Source organism: Myripristis murdjan, chromosome 16, assembly GCF_902150065.1.
Source record: "Myripristis murdjan chromosome 16, fMyrMur1.1, whole genome shotgun sequence".
NCBI classification, from domain to species: Eukaryota; Metazoa; Chordata; class Actinopteri; order Holocentriformes; family Holocentridae; genus Myripristis; species Myripristis murdjan.
The window spans coordinates 13087904-13110227 of record NC_043995.1 but is presented as its reverse complement, the minus strand read 5'-3'; the positions used below and the strand labels follow the sequence as shown (position 1 = coordinate 13110227).

The window sequence follows — 22324 nt, the reverse complement described above, 5'->3', positions numbered from 1 at the left end:
CAAAAATTATGAGTGTCTGTGATGATATTGTCTCTGTATCCCTAACTCTTAAAGTAGTGCTGTATTAGCTGTATATGTTTTTGGTATTCTAACTCCATGCAAAAATGCATATGGTGTCTCTAAAATCTAATGGGCTGGCTTGTCCCTTTGAGCAGGGCCGTCCACTGAGCCTTCTGTGGTTGAATCTAAAGACAGGAAGGCCAATGCTCACCTTATCCTCAAGCTGATGTGTGACAGTGTTGTTCTGAGGCCACACCTACGAGAGCTGCTCTCTGCCAAGTACGAGTCTTTATTCATATATGACAATATTTCTCACAATATGAAAAAACAGTGCATCCTTGAAATAAAAAAACAGCTGGAACTTTTTTGTATAGCAGATGGCCCTTGTTTTTGTCTGTTTTCCTTTTTTCACTCCTCTGTCCCTCTAAATTGTCTGCGTGTATTATTATTGTGTTGTCTGACAGGGATGCCCGCGGAATGACCCCATTCATGCTGGCAGTCAGTGGGAGAGCCTACCCTGCAGCCATCACTGTTCTGGAGGCAGCTCAGAAAATGGCCAAGGGTAGGTCACTCAATCAGCTCACTGCTGTTTGCCTTCAACTGGGTGGTATTTGAGAAGCGATTGTTGTGCTTGCAAACCCGTACTTAATATGAGCTCTGCCTTGTGAATTACTCCTCTGACATGTAATCTGATGTGATACTAAGGGGAAGGGGAGTCAACAGTGCTGTGGAAGCAGGTTTGTGAGGTTGAACAAAACACTGCCATCTTTATGAATACATTCAGTTAAAACGGCATGAATATTTTTATGTCTAACTTATGGAATTTGGTTAGGTAACAGAATAAGCATTGGAGCATTGGTTCCCCATTATTTATGGATGGACAACAGCCTATTTTGCAGCCATGATGTGACTTGTGACTGGTATCCTCCTGTTCTCATATCTTCCTTCTTTTGTTGTCTTCAATGCAGTGGGTGACCCTGGCATAGCAGAGAAGGAAGATGCAGATTCTGTGTTTATGGAAATGATTTGCCCCTTGGGGACCAACCCGGATGATTCTCCCCTCTACGTCCTCTGTTGCAATGACACCTGCAGTTTCACTTGGACTGGAGCCGAGCACATAAACCAGGTCGGTCCTACAGGACAGGAGGGCCTCGTGCTAAGATTCACAGGAAAAGCACCCAGTCACCAGAAAAGAGGCGGGGTTATGAGACACACCCAGCCCCACATTCAAGGCTCTGAACAAAGCTTTTTTTAGTCCTCATATTACAGGGCATTGTGACTGGACTGACTCTGCACTCAGTTGGACATTTTGTTTGATAATTTAATGATCTACATTTACTTTGTGTTTAGGATATCTTCGAGTGTCGGACTTGTGGTTTGCTTGAGTCTCTCTGCTGCTGCACTGAGTGTGCCAGGGTGTGTCACAAGGGACATGATTGCAAGTGAGTGCTAGCCTTTATTGCTTTTAGCAATGTTCAAGCTTTGTGAATGTTAGTGTCTTTCTTACCATGCTCCTTGATCGCCTGTATTTCTAACTAGGTCGCACACATGATTGTTATCTTTGTTATCTTATTGTTGTGCTTCTTTTTGTTTCCCAGGCTGAAGAGGACCTCTCCCACAGCATACTGTGACTGCTGGGAGAAATGTAAGTGTAAAACATTGATCGCTGGCCAGAAAGCGGCTCGTTTGGACCTGCTCTACAGGTTACTCACCACCACCAACCTGGTCACCACACCAAACAGCAGGTAAGGCCTCTGTGCTACTCCACTGTATTGCCCTTTACTTTCTACTGTTTGTTTATGGGGTGCTTTCTAGGATGTTTATTTGTGTAACACTGCTACACAAATAAACTACTTTATAATAGGCAGCTGGATTTGGGCCTTTCTGGTTTGATCATCTGAGCTATATTATTTTGACATGCTGCATGATGTATACCTGGTAGTGTTTTACTGGCCAAAAAGTACTTTTTTTACCAAAGCCTTTTGTTTACATCCATAGGGGGGAGCATATATTACTGTTCCTAGTGCAGACTGTTGCCAGGCAGAGTGTTGAGCACTGTCAGTACAGACCACCACGCATCAGAGAAGACAGGAACCGCAAGGCTGCTAACGCAGAAGGTGGGCAAAACATCATTTTATACCAATCTCCACCTTACATCACCAACACAGACAATGAATTTATAAATGTGAATTTTCCAAATAAGTACAAAGGATCTCTGAAGTCGTGCTTCACACAAACTTACATGAGAGATTTATTTCTGTGTTGTTTACTGCCAATTCAGACTCTTGTCTGAAGTTCAGTATTTTAAATAATATTCCCCTAAGGCAAATCCTCCCTCTTTTCCTCTCCTTTAGACTCTGACATGCCAGACCATGATCTGGAGCCTCCCCGCTTTGCTCAGCTGGCTCTGGAGAGGGTGCTGCAGGACTGGAACGCTCTTAAGTCCATGATCATGTTCGGCTCCCAGGAGAATAAAGATCCGTAAGTAGGGCTGTGCGATATGACAATATATATTATGCAATGGTAGAAAAACGTAAATCGTAACATGTTTTGCTCGTTTATTTCATTGTCACAAATCAACTCTCTGGTAATTTATTACAGGAGTTTATATTCTATAATTTGGATGCTGCTTAGTGTTCCCCTGAACCACACCCGTGAGTGTAGGCAATATGAACTAACAACATAGCATACATAATAATACAGCTGAAGTTAAATCTGGGAAGTTAAATCCAGGGATGGCATGGTGCTGCAGTGGTTGGCACTGGTGCCTCGCAGTAAGAAGGTCCTGGGTTCAATTCCCAGGCGGCTGGCCAGGGTGAGCTGGAAACACAGAACAGATGCACAGCCCTCCTCAGTTCCAGCCGGTTGACGAGACATGAAAACCGACTCCGTGTCCTCATCAACCTGTGCAAAAAAGTCTCACGTCACCCAGGTGCAGTTACAGTTGTGGAGAGGTGCAGGAAGCCCTAGCGGCAGCCTCTGCAGGAACCACACACACCTGCGGTGTAGCTGCAGCGGCATTTAGACAGACAAGTAAACAGTAAATGAATGAAGTAGTGTGGGTCCATATGGCGCATTCATGGCACTATTGTTGCCTGGGAAGAAATTGTGCCAGCATTAGGAAGCATGCACAGATCATGAATAGACTCCTTCCATCATTACACTTTTATTTTAAATATTTTACATTTTGTTTACTGTTGAATTGAAAATTTGCACAAAGGTTCTAAATAAACTGAGAAAAAAAATATGATTGAGTACTTTTTATTTGTCAAGTATAATTCAAAATGTAATAAGAAATAGGCCTTCATGTGGTCATTTTATGTAAAATATTTATTCATGTAGTTTACTGAACATGTGCTACATCGTGATACATATCATTATTGGGATATTAAATGACCTATATCAGAATATGAGGTCATATCGCACAGGCCTTCCCATGAGTATAACAATCCTACAGTGCTTCCAAGACTGGGGGTGTTAAAGGAATAAAGTTTTTGTAAGATTGACATGTTGGTCAACTCACTCGATAAGTGATGAGAGTATGTGTCCTGCAGATCACAGGCTCTGCTCCTCCATGCTAATTTTTTAGTGTCCGTTGTTTATAGTGGCAGCATTGGGCTTGCGGCAAACATGGTGTGAAAATAGTATCATCATTTTAATCAGTTTTATTTCCTTAATAGTGGTTTAGATGTGTGTGAGCTAATCTTATAAAGCCATACGTATTGTAAAAGCAAAGAAATTCCCTGTGCAACTAGGTACACAGAGCAGAGATATTATATGTAATGAAGACCATACTGCTGTGACTCATAGCACTGTGTCGTGTGTATTTTATAGACTGAGTGCTAGCAGCAGGATTGCCCACCTCCTGCCTGAGGAGCAGGTCTACCTGAACCAGCAGAGTGGCACCATCCGCCTCGACTGTTTTACCCACTGCCTCATTGTCAAATGTGCTCCTGACATTACCGTAAGTAGGGTTAGTCTTTGTCACTTTCTGACGGCATCCAGCAGGAGCCATCTGCCTGTCTCCCAACAGCTTCTTCACTCATTAACTATTTGTGTGGGACATACAATATTACACAAATCCTCCATCCTCTTGATGCAGTATTATAAGACTACCTGAGGAAATACCTAAACTACCAAATGTACTTTCATTATGCATTTTCCTCACTTTCTTTAATATTTAAAACATTATTTGGCACCCTTTCCTTTATATTTGAAGTAACTCCCTATCATCATTAGTCAGTGGGTATGTGTTAACTCCCTTATCCTCTTCTTACTCTTACACCAGTTCATAGACACTTTACTGGGCACACTGGTGAAGGAGCTGCAGAACAAATATACTCCTGGCCGGAGAGAGGAGGCAATCAATGTCACCAGGAGGTTCCTGCGCTCTGTAGCCCGGGTCTTTGTCATCCTCAGCGTGGAGATGGCTTCATCCAAGAAAAAAAAGTAAGCATGCATTTTTATCTAAGTGTTTAAATGGAATGCTTGATTTTCTTTCTTTTTTTAATACATTAACATTTAACAAGTCTAAAAGCACTGCACAAAGTTTTGATTTTGTCTCGTCAATTTCTTCCACACAGCAACTTCATTCCACAGCCCATTGGGAAGTGTCGGCGTGTTTTCCAGGCCCTGCTGCCCTACGCTGTGGAGGAGCTCTGTAATGTGGCAGAGTCACTGATTGTCCCAGTACGAATGGGCATTGCAAGACCCACTGCCCCGTTCACTCTGGCCAGCACTAGCATTGATGCTGTTCAGGGCAGCGAAGAGCTCTTCTCTGTGGAGCCGCTGCCCCCAAGACCCTCGCCTGACCAGTCAAGCAGGTCAGTTGATTTTAGACCCTGTGATTCCCGTCAAGCATGGTATTTAACTCTCTGGGTAACTTTTGCTTATGTGTTCATTCACAAAACATATGGATGCTTTTAAGCAATATGTGTTGATGGTTTACAGTAAATTTAGAACTGCTGAGGGGTGTTATTTCCATATGCCCAGCATTTACATCTATAAAACTGCCATATTGTGCCATTGTGTTTTTAAATAAAAATAAAATGTTCTGTGTTGTAGCATAGTTCTTTAACAGTAGCTAAACAAGGCAACACACTGATAGTAAGGCCATTTTCTGGTAATATTTAAACTGAGTCACAGGATAGTTCGAACACATTCATGTCTTCCTTTTCACTAACACAGGATTTTACAGACTTTTCAAAGTGCGTCAGCCAGCCAGAGTGGAACAGTCACTTCAATTATTCCTTTACTCATATTTTCCCTTCAGTCTCACTTTACCCCCACGAGTTAATGAGCCTAAATCAATGGAGCTCTAGTTTCGTCACTAGTGAAAATTTGTGGAAATATAACATTAACATCAGTTAATGAAAATGAGGCTGTTCAGTTACATTTGCTGCCACTTTCTAAACAAGTTAGCATCACATAAGAGATGCCTACATTCATGCTTTGTTATGCTTCACATTCACATTTCCCTGTACCTGTGTCATCTCATTTTTTCTGTAGTCTTAATTTCAGTGTCATAAATTTTGTAGAATGTCATCTTCATCTAATTGCTGCTGCATTAATTATAAAGAAGTTTTTGTCAGTGTTTTCCAGTTCAGTGAGTACTTAACTTAGACAGAAAGAGACAAGCAAACTCAAACTCAACTTGAACATTAGACCAAAAAACGGGAGAGTCTCCTGTTTTCCCCTCCTTTGATTATAATGACTTTGGGCTAATGTTTGGGCTCCTCAGCTCCAGCCAGACAACCTCCTCTTACATCATCAGGAACCCCCAGCCTAGACGGAGCAGCCAGTCTCAGCCTGTCAGAGGAAGAGACGAGGAGCAGGATGACATAGTCTCAGCAGATGTTGAAGAGGTGGGGAGGCTCATTATAAAATCATTAAGTCGACAATGAATTTTGCATGCCTGTGAGTCAGTGTGTGGTGGTGACTGAATTTCCGAGAATGCACAATGTCATTTAGAAGTATGTGAAATCCACTCTCAATTACAAATGAAATTTTCAAGTAGAGCTGGATACATACAGTCTCCATTCTCCTAGTTTGCAAATAAGTGCGGACAGTTGATTGTTTCTTTAGTTTTGGTTTTAATTTAACGCTGTAATATATGCTCCCAGTCTTCCAGCTATGCTAATTCAGCTAAATAATTTACAAACATATACTCTTTGCTAGCTTTGCAATAAAATAATATACACACATTTGGTTTAAATCAGGTTTGAATTGTGAGGTTCTGGGCCTCTGTTTTGCCTTAGTCGTCCTCCTCTGTCTAACTGTGTTGTCTTTGCCTCTCAGGTTGAGGTTGTTGAGGGAGTTGCAGGGGAGGAAGATCACCATGACGACCAGGAGGAACAGGGAGAGGAAAATGCCGAGGCAGAGGGGCAGCATGATGAACATGATGAGGATGGTGAGAAACGCCATGTTGTGCCCTATTTTGCATAGGAATACTTAGCTAGTATTTTGTATCACTTAGACCTTAAACCACAGCCAAGCAGTGTTTGGAGCCCTGCCTTATCTTTCCTGCTTGTAGGAAGCGACATGGAGCTGGATCTGCTGGCAGCAGCTGAGACTGAGAGTGACAGTGAAAGTAACCACAGCAATCAGGATAACGCCAGTGGCCGCAGGAGTGTCGTCACTGCAGCCACAGCTGGCTCTGAAGCAGGTTGGTCAGCAACTGCCTTTGATGTTGCAGTCAAGATTTCATTTTAGATTTTCACTAAAATCCCAGCAAAAAACATGAATAATTGTCGCCAGCATTCATAAACTGTTCCCTTTACTTGTGTGTGTGGGGGGAGGGGGAGGGGGTCACCTGTCTGATTGACTTCATTTAACTGAAATCCTTCCAGATTATTCTAAGGCTTCAATCACTTACTAAGTAGAAATTGCATTTCTGTCTTGCCATAATATGATGTATTTTTCCCCTTCAGTCACGCACTAATTCAGCCCTCACATAATCTGTGGTGCTTAACAGTCACAATCTGGAAGAGGCCCTTCTTTTTAATTATTTGGAGTTTATTTTAGACTGTGGGCGTTTCTCTATGTGGAGAGCTAATGAGACAGCAGACAAAATGGTCCCTGGCTCAATACTCGATTTATTTCATTTGCAGGCAGTAGGGTGTCCTTGGCATTTCCTATTTTTGGTATGGGCTTCTTTTTACTTCAATGCATATCCAGTATGTCAGGGCGAGAGTGATTTTTGCAAAGTGTACACACAGTTTTCCTCCGAGTTCCTCAGTCTAGTCCTCCATCCTCACATTTCACTTTTATTGAACCTGTCATCATTAACTGATACCATCATGCATCAGAAGTCTAGCAACCTTGATGTTCTTTCTTCCCAAATAACAAACTAATCAGAATATGTGTAACTTTACCAAATAGTGTGGTGTTTTGCTCCTTAGCAATCTATCATTTGCATTCCCAAACTAATGATTTTGTCTTGTTTCCATTCTGAATACCCATTATGAATGAGATATTGCTTTTGTCTTTCCCTCTAACGTAGCCTCCAATTGTTTATTAAGTCAAATACAAAAACTTAAGCCATGTCTTTACTCAGCACAAGCTGATCGACAGAAATGGAGCTGTTGTTTGACTTGAAGCCTCTGTGTTTTCAGTCTCATGTTAGTGTTTGGCCTTGTGTTGGTGTGTTTCACTAACCTGCACTCCTTGTCTCCATTCTTCACCCCTCCTCCTTTTCCCAAGGTGCCAGCAGTGTCCCTGCCTTCTTTTCAGAGGATGACTCCCAGTCGAACGATTCCAGCGACTCAGACAGCAGCAGCAGTCAGAGCGATGATGTTGACCAGGAGACATTCCTGCTGGATGAGCCGCTGGAGAGGACGTCCAGCTCCTCCCACCCTAACAGCGCGGCACAGGCACCTCGTTCCATGCAGTGGGCTGTTCGCAACACCCCCAGCCAGAGGGCCACGAGCAGCGCTCCCTCTAGCACCTCTACGCCAGCTGGTCAGTGGACCTTTTTATGGGATTCATTTGTCATGTCATGTATCACTCACAACTTAGTTGAACACTACTAAAGACTGGAGCATTGATTTTTTTTTTTTTTTTTGCAAATAACAGTATTAGATACCTGCCAGGTATAGTCATTTTGCTCAACTATGCTTGGTTTGAGTTCATCTACTACATTTTCTCCCTAATACTTAACTTTCTGTTGTTACTCTGGGGCTTGGGCAGAGGGTCAGATATAGAGTTTCAGCTGAGAAATATTTCCATTATCAATTTATCTGTTGATTATTTTCTCAATTAGTGAATTACTTGTTCGGTCTTGTTTTGTCCTGACCAAAGTGTACAACTCTAAGAGGACTGAAACCAGATAATAATCACATTTGAGAAGCTGTAATCAGAGAATTTGGAAATTTTCTTCTTAAAAATTACTCAAAATGATTAATTGATTATCAAAATAGTTGGTGATTAATTTAATAGTTAAGTCATGTAAGTAAATAATCGGTCAACTGATTGTTGCAGCTCTAGTCCATAGGTAGGCATTAAAGTAATTTTCTCAAATGTACCTGGTCTCTCCATCTGTGAAACCAAAAACAATCTGTAACCAAAAATAATATATATTTGTTTCTCTTTTCACAGCAAGCTCCACAGGGCTGATATACATTGACCCCTCCAACCTGCGTCGTTCCAGCGCCATCAGCTCCAGTGCTGCAGCTGCAGCAGCAGCTCTGGAGGCCAGTAACTCCAGCAGCTATTTGACATCCGCCAGCAGCCTGGCCCGGGCCTACAGCATCGTCATCAGGCAGATCTCAGACCTCATGAGCTTGATTCCCAAGTATAACCACCTGGTCTACTCCCAGTACCCTGCTGCTGTCAAGCTGACTTACCAGGATGCAGTCAACCTGCAGGTGAGATGGATTGCTATCATGTGGCCATCAAATTACACTATGCTGCCCAGCTAAGACATGTAAAAGGTTATTGGTAGATCATGATCAATATTGGTTTTTGATGTCCATCCGAATATTTTTGGATGATCTTGCTGATTAGTCATAAATTTATGACTTTTATTATAATTGCGGGTTGGAAAATACTCCATTAATAGTACTGCTAGTAATAATTTTATGATTCTGGGTATTAATGAAGCATGTTCATGGGTACCTGTGTGAAATGTCTCATCACAATCAATTCAGGTTTACAGGTTTTCCATTGATAACCAGAGTAACAATAATAATAACAACAATAATATATTAACATTACAAAAATGTAATTAAACTGCATCATATTGATCATATTGGTGGTTGACAACAATGCCTGGCTAATGTGTGTGTGTGTGTGTGTGTGTGTGTGTGTGTTTTGGAATAAGTTAAAAATAGTTAATATCAGCCTGATATATAGGTTTAACATTGGTGAAACATTTGCAGTACCACTGTGATATATTTGGCATATCATTTTAGAAACACCGCCACAGTGATATGCTCCCTAGGTTTTCTGTCATTGTGAGATGGAATAATTTATATCGATTAGCCTTATTATGCTTGAATAAAATTTGTGTTCAACCAGAATTACGTTGAAGAAAAGCTGATCCCCACCTGGAATTGGATGGTGTCCATCATGGATTCCACTGAGGCTCAGCTGCGTTATGGCTCTGCGTTGTCGTCTGCTGGAGACCCCGGTCACCCCAGCCACCCCCTCCACGCCTCCCAGCACTCTGCTCGCAGAGAACGCATGACGGCTCGGGAGGAAGCCAGCCTCCGCACCCTGGAAGGACGCAGGTATTTTTTATTACCTCTCCATCGAACAAATTTCATGTTACACACAATGGGATTTGGCTTATCCTGTATGCATCGTTCCAAATTGTCCTATCATGGCCTTACTTTCTGAGATTGTATGCTATGTTTAAAATGCTGTATAAAATTTACAGCAGTTGGCATTACGGGCAGTTTCAAACAGCATTGGTTAACTGTCATTCCCTTATTGAAAACAATTAGCTAACAGTTCGTCTCACACATATCCCACAGCACCAATATGAATGCAGCTTTAATCTTGTGATTAAAATTAAGGAACCTTGAATCCTTTTAGTCCCAAGCCAATGCTTTTGAATCTACATGCGTGCAAAATGGTCGTGCTTCATACACTTGAATATCCAGTTGAATATTCACACCAGAGAGACCAGAGATGTTCTGACTTGTTTTGCATGTTTTTCAGGAGAGCAGCGACACTGTTGACAGCTCGCCAAGGCATGATGTCTGCACGAGGCGACTTCCTCAACTACGCTCTATCACTAATGCGCTCCCACAATGATGAGCACTCAGATGTGCTTCCTGTGCTGGACGTGTGCTCACTGAAACACGTGGCCTACGTCTTCCAGGCTCTGATCTACTGGATTAAGGCCATGAACCAGCAGACCACGCTGGACACCCCACAGATGGATAGGAAGAGGTAAATGGAAAAACATGGTCAAAATGCACTTTTCCTTTTAATTAAAAACTGGTAATAGTTATGTTAAGAACAATGAATATGACAATTTGTGTTATATCCAAGAACTAAAAGCCCACTTAATTACTTGATACTCTAAAAATTGCTAAAAAAAAAAAAAAAAATTGAGTCCTGCTTAAGTTGTATCTAATTAAAAATAAGTGAATATAACAACTGTCAAGCTATCTTTATTTTAATGTTTGCAAGTGCATTTGGTTAGTCATACCTTGAGACACTCCTGTGACTGATCACAGCCAAAAACCAGTGAACGGTCTCCCCATGTTGGAAACAGACTCTGTAATCCACTTAAATCTCTTACTTTTAGGAGTCGTGAGATTCTGGATCTGGGTTTAGACAATGAAGATTCTGAACATGAGAATGACGAGGACACCAATCAGAGTAAGTGAAATAATACTTTTGTTGTTGTTTTTAGCTATAGTCACAGTCTGAGTTTGTTCTCTTGATGTTTTGCAAATGATGTTGTTTAAGTAAACTGACGTGATAATATTCAAAGAACTGTTTTTGAGGGGGTTTTGAGGCATCTGATTTGCGGTCTCTTGATCACCTGTTAAATTTTACATTGTTTGTGCTAACAGTTGTGTTTCTGTTTTGTTTCAGGTTCAACTCTGCAAGACAAGGATGAGGATCCCGTTCCTGCTGAAACAGGTCAAAATCACCCCTTCTTCCGTCGCTCTGACTCCATGACGTTCTTGGGCTGCATCCCACCCAACCCCTTTGAGGTTCCCTTGGCTGAGGCCATTCCTTTGGCAGACCAGCCACACCTCCTACAGGTCAGACTTACCGAAGTTGGTGTCCTAGTGAGATATTTGAGACATTTTTTCACCATAATCTCAAAAATTTCAAACAGGGTTCGTACGGGTGCTTGAAAACCTTGAAAATGCTTGGATTTTAATGTTATGTTTTCAAGGTTTGAAAAATGCTTGAATTTTGGGTAACGTGCTTGTAAATGCTTGAATGCTTGAAATTGTTACCATATTTCTGGTCTGACTAAATGGACCACTTATTAAATGGAGAGAAATAAAATAAGTCGGATTAAAAATGACGCCTTCACAGCTCACGCTCTGATGGGTTTCACAAGAGCTGGATTGATTGTCATGTGTCACGCCCCCAACAAGAGGGCAGTGCAGCAGCATGCGACCAACGTGCCGGGAGGTTGCCGTTTTAATGAACGTTGGCTGGGTAATGAAAAGTAGAAACAGTGGATAAAACATGGACCAAATCCACGTGTAGCATGCTGCAAAATATGCAAAAAGAAGCTTCAACTTTTCGCTATGGGAGAGTCAGCACTCTTGAGTCATTAAAAGTAAGTCACAGAGATGACTAGCCCTACATGTGTGATTTGTTGGCTAACCAGTGGTGTAGTCTACGTGATACGCAGGTATACTGCGTATACCCACTAGAAAAGGTCCCGCATTTCCGTATAACCACTTAAAAATGCGCAAAGATACGTATCAGTATGTTTTTTTGACATAACGTTCACTTTCCCGTTCATAAAGTCGCCTTCTCTGTGTTACGAAGCGGCTCTTTTTGACCATTTTTCGGGGGACACTACAGCTGGAGCTAACGTTAACATTTCAGAAAGGGAGCCTGTGTATGTGTGTGTGTGTGTGTGCGTACGTACGTGCGTGCGTGCGTGCGCGCGTATACCCACTAGAATAAACTAGACTACACCACTGTGGCTAACCATTAGCTGCATGCTAGACCTAAATGTAGAAGCACTATGTGATGTGTCTGAATGGCAGTGTCAATTAGTGACAATTATTAAGGGCTAAGTTAAGAACAAAGCCTGCGTTTCTCAACAGTAAACTGCAGGAACTTCCCACAACTTAGAATTGAAGCACAGCTGATGTTAGCCCATAAGATGATAGACATAAGAGTAGACACCGCTTGGCTATTTTTATGCTATCTATCTATGAACCATATTGATACAGTATATTAATAATATATATGAATTATATTGACATATTTATTATTATTATTATTATATAATATTCTTAGATGGTTTTCTTGTTCATTTAATGTAATCTATTTTTTTAATCTTATTTTACTTATGCAATTGTTATGTCAATTTTGAATTTTCCCTTAGGGGGATCTACCTATACCCTACATCTACTGTATAAGGAGAGGGCAGACTAAATACTTCTAGCTGTAGAAGCTGTTTTCTTTTTTCCCTCTGTTTTTTTTTCTGTTTTTCTGATTTTTAATACTGCATACCTGTATTTCCTGTATGCAGTATTAAAAAAAAAAGCAGAAGGATATATATATACCGGATTTCTCCTTTAATGGTACTGGAAAACCTGAAAAAATTGACCTTGAAAGTCCTTGAAAAGTGCTTGAATTTGACCATGAAAAAAGTATACGAACCCTGTTGAAAGTTTGAGAATATTTTGATAGACAAGATTGACATAATTGACAATTGACAGCATGATATTGTCAATCAGATATTGCTCAATAACCATTGTATGTTCACTCTATTACTTTGCTCCTTCTCTTTCAGCCTAATGCCAGGAAGGAGGATCTGTTTGGTCGTCCCTCTCAGGGCTTGTACTCCTCGTCTTACATGGCAACCAAAGGCCTGGCTGAGGCGAGCATGGACAGGAACTGCCTGGAGGTAAACATGGGCTCCTCTCTACCCTCCTCCTCTCAGGTATACCACCCCTCGTCACTGATCAAACTCATTGGCAGCTGTGTTCTAATATCCACGGATAAAAAAGCTTGCTAATTTGCCTATAAAGTCACCATGCACTTTTAAGGAGCATGTAAAAGCTATCCAGGATTCATAATTTCCTCCCCTGTCTCAAAGAGCACTGGAAGAGGGTTTGTGTTTTTTTTTTTTTCTTCCTTCACTTAGCTTGATCACTCCCATGTGCGTTGTGAACTAAAGAAAAAAAAAAAAAAAGAGTATGAGGAAATAATGGATACTTTGGAGAGTCAATTTTGTGTTTATGCAGAGACATGCAAGTGTGGATATTGGAACATAGCCCGTCTTCTGGCCCATTTCCATATTTCCATTCTTTCATCATCAAACTGTCATCATCTTGTCACATACACGTGTTCACATGACTAAAGAAATACCATGAATCCCACTAAAACAGATCCTGCCGACTAAGATGTCTTACTCGGCCAACCTGAAGAATGTGATGAGCATGGAGACGGGCCAGCGGAGCACTGAGGACCAATCACTGGCGGAGCAGGAGATGGAAGCTTCAAAGCCAGGTCCCTCACCACATGACCTAGCTGCCCAGCTGAAGAGCAGCCTGCTCGCCGAGATTGGCTTGACTGAGAGTGACGGACCTCCTCTGCCATCATTCAGGTACTGATCACCAATCAGGGCATAACATTCACCAAATCCAACAATTTCTGTGCTGTGTTGCTAAAATGTTTTTGAAAGTGCCAGTAAAAGTTGTCTCTCTAACTCTGTTTTCTTTCTCCCCAGACCTCACTGTAGTTTCATGGGAATGGTGATCTCACATGACATGCTGCTAGGCCGCTGGCGTCTGTCACTGGAACTTTTTGGTCGTGTCTTCATGGAGGATGTGGGTGCTGAGCCTGGATCGGTATGCAGTTTTTTTGTTTGTTTGTTTGTTTGTTTGTTTAGAGCAGCTGTAGTTATTGCACCACCCTCCATTATTGGATCATAGCACCAGTGTATATTCCCCATCACCATTAATGCCTATGAAGAGTCTAAATCTACTGCTGTTTGTCCTACTGCATGTTTGTCTTACTTTCCAAAGTCATATGCTTCAATTGTTTTTCAAAAATCTCTCAGCTGCATTGACAAATGCAATCCAACATTCTACATGAGCAGATTCTGGCAAAGTTAAACTAAAATTACTGTAAACTGATATTTCCCAGTAACACTGGTAAAATGTTTTCATTTTAATTTATTTTGGGGATTGTAGGACTAGCAGGGTAGAGCAGTAGGCTTATGACCAGAAGTGACTGAATAACACAATACTGTGAAGCAACAGGAGAAGACTGTTGTTGTACTGGGTGGCTGCCAGGTGTGAATGTGGGCAACTGTGCAAATGTGAAGTGGGTGTTGCTGAAAAAGAGGATGCTGAGCATTAAAGGATAGATTTTTCACCAACTGTTTCCCTCATTGTGTGTCCCAGATTCTCACAGAGCTGGGTGGTTTTGAGGTGAAGGAATCCAAGTTCCGTCGGGAGATGGAGAAGCTGAGGAACCTGCAGTCCCGTGATCTGGCCCTGGAGGTGGACCGGGACCGAGACCAGCTCATACAACAGACAATGCGTCAGCTAAACACACACTTTGGGCGGCGTTGCACCACCACACCCATGGCCGTGCACCGGGTGAAGGTCACGTTCAAAGACGAGCCAGGCGAGGGCAGCGGTGTGGCACGCAGCTTCTACACGGCCATCGCCTTGGCCTTTCTATCCAACGATAAGCTTCCCAATTTGGACTGCGTTCAGAGCGTCAGCAAGGGAATGCAGGCCAGCAGTACGTGTCATCACGATTACAACTCAAGTATGACGATATATAGAAACTATATCATGGAACTTGATTTCATTGATATATGTCATGGCATTTTTGTGATACTGGAAACAGCTATCACTGGGTGTAAAGCAATTATGTCTACAAAATGATTCAGTTAAACCTGCTCAAATAAGTGTCTGTGACTCTGTGTGTGTGTAGATCTAATGCAGCGTTTGAGGAACCGAGATCGGGAAAGAGAGAGGAGAAGTGGAGGGATTCGTGCTGGCTCTCGGAGAGACAGAGACAGGTGAAGGCTAATTATCTCCCTCTAACCTTTTATCTCACACATGTCACATTCACTGTGAGACAGTGATCATTCCTAACTGTCTGTGTGTGTCTTTGTGCATCAGGGACTCGAGGAGGCAGCTGTCCATTGACACCCGGCCTTTTAGGCCCGCATCTGAGGGCAACCCCAGTGATGAACCTGACCCCCTGCCTGCACACAGACAAGCCCTGGGGGAAAGGCTGTACCCACGTGTTCACGCAATGCAGCCGGTAACAAAGCCACAGATCATATTGAGAAGATATTTGACCTGAAATTTGCCATGAGAATTTTTTTGGATTTTTTAGAATTGTCTACTTATTTACTTATTTGTAAAGAAACATGTCAGGAGAGTAGGATTTGTTTTTTGTTGCACAATACCAAATAATGATATATTGTCACGCATTGGATATTGCACTTGGCAATACTGCAGTTTGGATTATGATTAATTGTTCAGCCGTAATCTAAATTCAGATAAAGAAGGTAACAGAGAATGCAACCTGAGCTGTGTGTTTGTCTCATCAGGCGTTTGCCAGTAAAATCACAGGCATGTTGCTGGAGCTTTCCCCAGCCCAGTTGCTGCTGCTGCTGGCCAGCGAGGACTCTCTCAGGGCCAGAGTTGAGGAGGCCATGGAGCTTCTCATCGCACATGGAAGGTATGATAACGTGACACACAGGCAGAAAGTGACCATCACCAGCTCTTAATTTCTGTAGTGGCACATTCATTTTTCTGCACTCAGTGCTTGTTAAACTTAGGTACTTTTTCAATAAACAGTAAATGAAATCAAAATTTCATTTTCAAGTTAAATCATGGTAGCAATTTGTTCCCACACAGCTGTCTGTTTGACAGACTGGAAATGTAACTCTTCTTTTTGTCTTCCTCAGGGAAAATGGCGCTGACAGTATATTGGACCTGGGTCTTCTAGAGGCACCAGAGAAAGCACAAGTAAAAACAGTTGTTTTTTGTTTTCCATCTATACTGTTTCATAATGTTGACTTTTACTTTCACATTTTAACACTAACTACCAGTTTGTGATGTTAATGTAACATCTGGTCTGGCAAGATTCTTATGCACAATAGACTTTTTTCAGCAACAGGGTAAACACAGGTGTCGCTGAGAACATTCTTGACGTTTCTGTTCCATTAAGGTCTAACTGAGCCAGGGTCCCGGTGTTGTTCATGCAGGCTCACTGGAAAGGCTCTGCCATATATTAATGGAGCAAATCCTTAATTCATGTCTATTATGACACCTGTGTTTACCTGCTACTTCATGTTAAAATGGCTGCTGTGAAAAAGGTCTATACAGTCCTGGTAAACAATCAGTGTTGCCACACTACAATTCTTCTTCCTTGTGTGTGGTTCTAGCAGCAGGAGAACCGTAAGCGTCATGGTTCAACCCGCAGCGTGGTGGACATGGAGCTAGACGACCCAGATGACGGGGACGACAACGCTCCTCTCTTCTACCAGCCCGGCAAGCGAGGCTTCTACTCTCCCCGGCCTGGCAAGAACACAGAGGCCAGGCTCAACTGTTTCCGCAACATCGGCAGGTAATGGGATTGTCTCCTCAGTGATTGTTTAGTAAAGTATAAGAAGAAGAGGATTATGTTTTTTCAGCTTGGTGCAAGAAAACCCTGTTTTTCTATAAATCAGAAGAGAAGGATGTTAGGCATAGTAAATTCACATTTTAGAACTACATCCTTAGCAAAATAGACCTTTTTCATAGCAGCATTTGACATGAAAAAGCAGGGTGAACACAGGTGTTACTAATGACATTAAGGTTCTTATCCAGGTCCTGGCACACTTTCCTTTAAATTAAATTAAATTAAATTAAATTAAATTACTTTAATTATATTTACATAAATTACAACTGCATAGTTAGCAGTTCAGCTACAATGGCTGAATAAAGCAAACAAGGGACAAGGGATTTAATTACTTGGTCAGTTACAATCGTTTGTATGAGAAATATTTTTTATTTTGTTCCCAGGATACTTGGGCTATGTCTGCTGCAGAACGAACTCTGCCCAATCACTTTGAACAGACATGTCATCAAGGTGCTGCTTGGCCGGAAGGTAGGAGAAGGTTTTAGACCCTGTAACATGATGTTCATGTTTTAAAACAAAGGTGCTTAATGTGCTGAGTTAAATCATTTATGTCTGTTATTACAGGTGAACTGGCATGACTTTGCCTTCTTTGACCCAGTGATGTACGAGAGCCTGCGGCAGCTTATCCGTCATTCACAGGCTGGAGAGGCAGATGCAGTGTTCGCTGCCATGGACTTGGCCTTCGCTATTGACCTCTGCAAAGAGGAAGGGGCTGGACAGGTAAAAGATGACTTATATCCAAATGCACATTAAAATAGTAAATGTCAACTATTGCTTTTGTACTGATAGCTGTGATAGCTGACATGATACCAATTTTATGTTACAAAATTCTGTTTTTTAATCCAGTAATAAATGACTCATACACATATTCACGTATAATGTAGATTAGCGTTTCAGAGTGCCAGCAGCAGAGTCCAAATATTCTGAATACTGTTTTGAAAAATGTACACATAAAAATAATTCTGTAGACTGAACCAAAAGATTGATTTCTTAGACAAAGTGATGGCTTTTACTAAATAACTGTCCTGCTGTCCCTGGTTCCTGCAGGTGGAGCTGCTGTCCGGTGGAGTCAACATGCCAGTGACTCCCCTCAATGTCTACGAGTATGTTAGGAAGTACGCAGAGCACAGGATGCTGGTGGTGGCCGAGCAGCCTCTCCATGTGAGTCATGCGCTCTGTGTTTTTATCATTTAATACTAGGGCTGGCCACAGTGCCATTTCACCAGCTTTGAATACCCATGATCTCAATTTTGATTGGCCATTGAACATATTCTGTTGTCTATTCTGCATAACAGACAGCTGTTTCACATCTGACATTATCACTCTGCAGTCAGAGTCTTGATGATTTTGTTGACCACTTATCAAATTAACTAGTGACACCTTGTGCCAAAAGGACTACTCACTGGATACAGTATACTTCCTGGACTGTTATGGAAACTGCAAATTGCAAAGCGCTTTAGCTAGCATGCTAACCCACTAGCCAGTTAATACAACCAAAATAAGTTCTGGATAGTCACTGCACAGGAGCTACCACTGTCGATTCATCTCAGATTTGTTAAGTGAACAAAGCATCATGTTGTTGGGTCTCCCATTATGGTCTTCCCCTTACTTCTTCTCTGGGTGTTGAGTTGTTGTTTTTTGTTGTTGTTTTTGTTGTTTTTCTGTTTTTTTTTTTTTTTTTTTTTTTTTTTTTAACTCTCATCCATACACTTGTTGGGTTGGGCTTTACACAACCATGTCCATGACAAAATGTCACACTGATGATGACAGTGCCAAATTTATAAGTGTATACAATAGATGCTTGATGCTAGGGCTGTAGTCTGTTAGTCGACTGGTCGATTTATTGGTCGATACGTTCTTGGTTGACCAAAATGTGATTGGTCGATTATTTGCCGTGTTAATTTTATTAGAAGTAAAGCACTAAGTGCTGATGGGGGTGTTTTCAGAACAGCCTGTTTCACAGGTAACAGTCTGTCTTCAGAACACCCCCCTTGTTTTCACAATTTTGGATTAGCCCAACCCACTGGCGGAGACAGATAGGTAGGCCGGTATGTTCTGAATTGAAGAAAAAATTAGGTCTGGTTTTCCAACTATTTGCTTAATTAAGAACATTTAATGAACATTTAGTCCTCTGCCATGTCAAAGACGTCATCAGTGTGGCAGCATTTTACCAAAAGTAGATGGAAAAAAAGTCAAATGCAAACTTTGCAAACAACAGTTTGCGTATCATAGCTCAACAACCAACATGGCATATCACCTAAAACGGTAAGCTAACATGTCTGTGTTAGATTGCTCCGTCAGTTTTGAGTATAAACATATCAGAATTGGCATATTTCAAAGTTTTAGTCTAATCGTTTTATAACTGCAGGCGCACACATCCGCGACGACGGCAGCTTGACATAAACGGAAATCATAGGCTATGATATTGCGTAGGTGCACGTGATGCAACGCTGTCAGAGCCGACCGACTTGAGTGTGTCATTCACAAACCTGCCAACATTTGAGTAGTAAAATCCGGGAGATTTTTGTGGTGGGGAACAGCAGAAGATGTGCGGGGATATTAGTGCCTGCCGAGCGGGTTAAGATTTACAACACATCCAGGTTTTTAATAATTAGTCAGTTAACTCGGCATTGTCTGACACAGGCTGGAAAATGTGCACTTTTATTTACAGTTAAACATTTCGCCGTGTGTTTCAGCTTCTGTTAAACTAACGGAGCTGCGGCGGCTTCCGGTCTCATCTTTCAAAATAAAACCTTTGTCATTGTGCGTTTCTCAATATTATTAACAAACAAAATTGGGGCTTGTAAATAACGGGAGATTCCCGGGAGAAAAGACAAAACGAGAGGGCGGCAGGAGATGAGTCTAAAATACGGGAGAAACCTGGGAAAAACAGGAGTGTTGGCAGCTATGGCCAGATACTGCGACAAATACCCCCCACAATCTGACTTGTTTCCTTCACTGTGAAATCGGGAGATTAGCGGGAGAAATTACTGACTGGGAGCATTGCGGGAGATAGGGTTAAAAATCAGGAGTCTCCAGCATGAATCGAGAGAGTTGGCAAGTATGGTCATTCAGTGCGATTTAATATACTGCAAATACTTGTTTATGTTTATTTATAATTCATTTAGGCAACAAGGCTACTAGGTAGGCTACTGTCCAGTTAATTAATATAAAAATAGTCTTTTTTTTTGTTTGTTTTTTGTATTCCCGCTGCCCCCGATTAGTCGACTTTTGGTCGAAATTTCAGGACTTTAGTCGACCAAGATTTTCTCTGGTTGACTACAGCCCTACTTGATGCTTGTTGTAGCCGTAGTTACAACCAAACAACTCGGCAACACACTCTTTCCTCCATAGACACACAGACATGGGAAATCACACCAGTTCCAGGTGGTGTTCTAGTGTTCATTCCAGTTGTGTTTGTGTCTCCAAGGCAATGAGGAAGGGTCTGTTGGATGTGCTTCCTAAAAACTCCCTGGAGGACCTGACAGCTGAGGACTTCAGGCTGCTGGTCAATGGCTGTGGAGAGGTCAACGTCCAGATGCTCATCAGCTTCACCTCCTTCAATGATGAGTCCGGTATGCTTTTCTCCTTTTTCTTTATCTGTGTATGTCAATCTCTCTATCTTATGTGTCTCGTACCTGTAGTTGTTTTTCAATTTCCATAAGAAGCAATTCAAGAGAAGAAGATTTGTATCTGTACATTTTTTGCTGTTAGTGTATTGGGTAAAGACTTGTATTTGCTTGATTTCACAGGAGAAAATGCAGACAAGCTGCTGCAGTTTAAACGCTGGTTTTGGTCCATAGTTGAGAAGATGAGCATGACGGAGAGGCAAGATCTGGTAAGTCTGTTTTACATCACAAATGCTGCCAAAAACAAAAAGCTCTTGCCAGTACAGTGTTGAACAGGCTCAACAGTTGGGCTTCCATCTGGCTGTTTTTTCTGCAAAGTAATAGGTGTTTCATACAACTTATTCAGTGACATACAAGTTTGAGGTGGAACTGAAGAAACTACATGATAAGTGTTAATGGAAATGTGTTAACTGAAGGAAACACTGACTTTGGCTTTGTCTGTATAAACTGTCTACCATGACCTTCACAAATGATGCACCTGGTGATTATTGCATGTATACAACATCCATTGTGGTTGTTTGGCCATGGGTTTGTGCTTAAGAATAGATTGAAGACCAAAGGGTTTTGAATATATAACAGATTGTTCCTCTGTACTGAGGAAGGAAAAAGACCTAAGGCTAGCTCAGTCTTAAAATCACTTCCTAAAAACACTTTTTGTTGACAGATTTATGATTAAGTTCATGTAATCTCTTGTTTTTATACGTCTTCTTTTTGTTCATTGCTTACTATCACCTGCAAAACATTTTATTATTTCTGTCAATTGCATTTCATTTTCATTTCTTAGACTGCATGAAATGTGGCCAAATCAACAAACACCAAAAAACAACTACAGCCAATACTTTCCAGTTTTTCTGGCTGCTATTTTTTCTGTTGTAGCTCTGTTCTATATGCAGGAGGCCTTTTTTCTTGGCAGCACAGCTGATGGAAATGTGCTTAATTTGCAGTTAATTTGCAACATTACAAAAGTTTGCTTTAAAGCTCAGGTGCCAGTCAGATGTAAGCTGCTATCGTTTTCTCCTCATAAATTTGCACTCCTCTGCATCCTCAGGTGTACTTCTGGACCTCCAGTCCTTCTCTGCCAGCCAGTGAGGAGGGTTTCCAGCCAATGCCCTCCATCACCATCCGGCCTCCGGACGACCAGCACCTCCCCACAGCCAACACCTGCATCTCACGTCTCTACGTGCCACTCTATTCTTCCAAACAGATTCTAAAACAGAAACTCCTGCTAGCCATTAAGACCAAGAATTTTGGTTTTGTGTAGAGGTTCGACAGAAGAAAGTTTAAAAAAATAACAGAAAACATGTTTACTGTTGTGTAATATTTACCTAGTTCCATTTTTGTAGATTTATTTTTTGTCTATACAATTTTATGAAATTCGACATACTGTCGCTATCTCCCCTGGCGGTAATATTTGTTTGTGTTGTGAACACAAACGGCTTGTTTTTTTTTTGTTTTTTTATTTTTTTTTTCTTTTGTGCTTATAAAGAGGTATACTGTCTAGAACATTCCTGCATTGGCATTGTAAAGATGTAAAGCCCACAGCTCTGCTCTATTGGCTTAAACCTTTACTTCCCAGGAATTTGGCTTGACAGCAAGCTGTCTGCCGAAACCCAGCCAAAGATGACAGCAGTAGAAGTATTTAAAATAAAAGAAGAAAAGAAGACACACTGTGATTATGATTTTTTTTCCCTGCCCTGAAAAAATACTATCACTGACAGTTCACTGCTGCCTTTGTGGAAAAGTCATTTTTCTTGTATAGGGGGAGTAGGGAATTTCAAAATAAACTTGGATGCAAATTAGTTATCTGGTCTTTATTTTTTAGTGCATAAATGAATCGCTCATCTCAGCTTCAACAGCGTATAGTCCTGACGTTGGACTCTTAC

General features: G+C 41.5%; 1 protein-coding gene across 6 annotated transcripts in view; it reads left to right on the top strand.

Moving 5' to 3' along the window:
* ubr5 (ubiquitin protein ligase E3 component n-recognin 5) overlaps positions 1-21702 on the top strand; it is a 41391-nt gene extending 19689 nt beyond the window's left edge. The window contains exons 25-58 of one of the 6 annotated variants that reach the window (XM_030071656.1): positions 156-279; positions 465-562; positions 969-1126; positions 1351-1442; positions 1599-1745; positions 1999-2117; positions 2355-2481; positions 3835-3964; positions 4289-4449; positions 4584-4823; positions 5741-5864; positions 6298-6409; positions 6533-6664; positions 7702-7959; positions 8596-8864; positions 9517-9728; positions 10162-10395; positions 10757-10830; positions 11050-11222; positions 12950-13099; positions 13548-13765; positions 13889-14009; positions 14568-14913; positions 15109-15196; positions 15300-15444; positions 15737-15867; positions 16097-16157; positions 16577-16758; positions 17196-17280; positions 17377-17532; positions 17860-17973; positions 20243-20387; positions 20565-20650; positions 21490-21702. In XM_030071656.1, coding sequence (XP_029927516.1) covers positions 156-279; positions 465-562; positions 969-1126; positions 1351-1442; positions 1599-1745; positions 1999-2117; positions 2355-2481; positions 3835-3964; positions 4289-4449; positions 4584-4823; positions 5741-5864; positions 6298-6409; positions 6533-6664; positions 7702-7959; positions 8596-8864; positions 9517-9728; positions 10162-10395; positions 10757-10830; positions 11050-11222; positions 12950-13099; positions 13548-13765; positions 13889-14009; positions 14568-14913; positions 15109-15196; positions 15300-15444; positions 15737-15867; positions 16097-16157; positions 16577-16758; positions 17196-17280; positions 17377-17532; positions 17860-17973; positions 20243-20387; positions 20565-20650; positions 21490-21702 — 5225 coding nt within the window. Of the gene's footprint in view, positions 1-155; positions 280-464; positions 563-968; positions 1127-1350; positions 1443-1598; positions 1746-1998; positions 2118-2354; positions 2482-3834; positions 3965-4288; positions 4450-4583; positions 4824-5740; positions 5865-6297; positions 6410-6532; positions 6665-7701; positions 7960-8595; positions 8865-9516; positions 9729-10161; positions 10396-10756; positions 10831-11049; positions 11223-12949; positions 13100-13547; positions 13766-13888; positions 14010-14567; positions 14941-15108; positions 15197-15299; positions 15445-15736; positions 15868-16096; positions 16158-16576; positions 16759-17195; positions 17281-17376; positions 17533-17859; positions 17974-20242; positions 20388-20564; positions 20651-21489 lie in introns of all 6 variants that reach the window. The other 5 variants (XM_030071655.1, XM_030071659.1, XM_030071658.1 and 2 more) reach the window with 5 other exon arrangements.
* Positions 21703-22324: the final 622 nt, after the last annotated feature.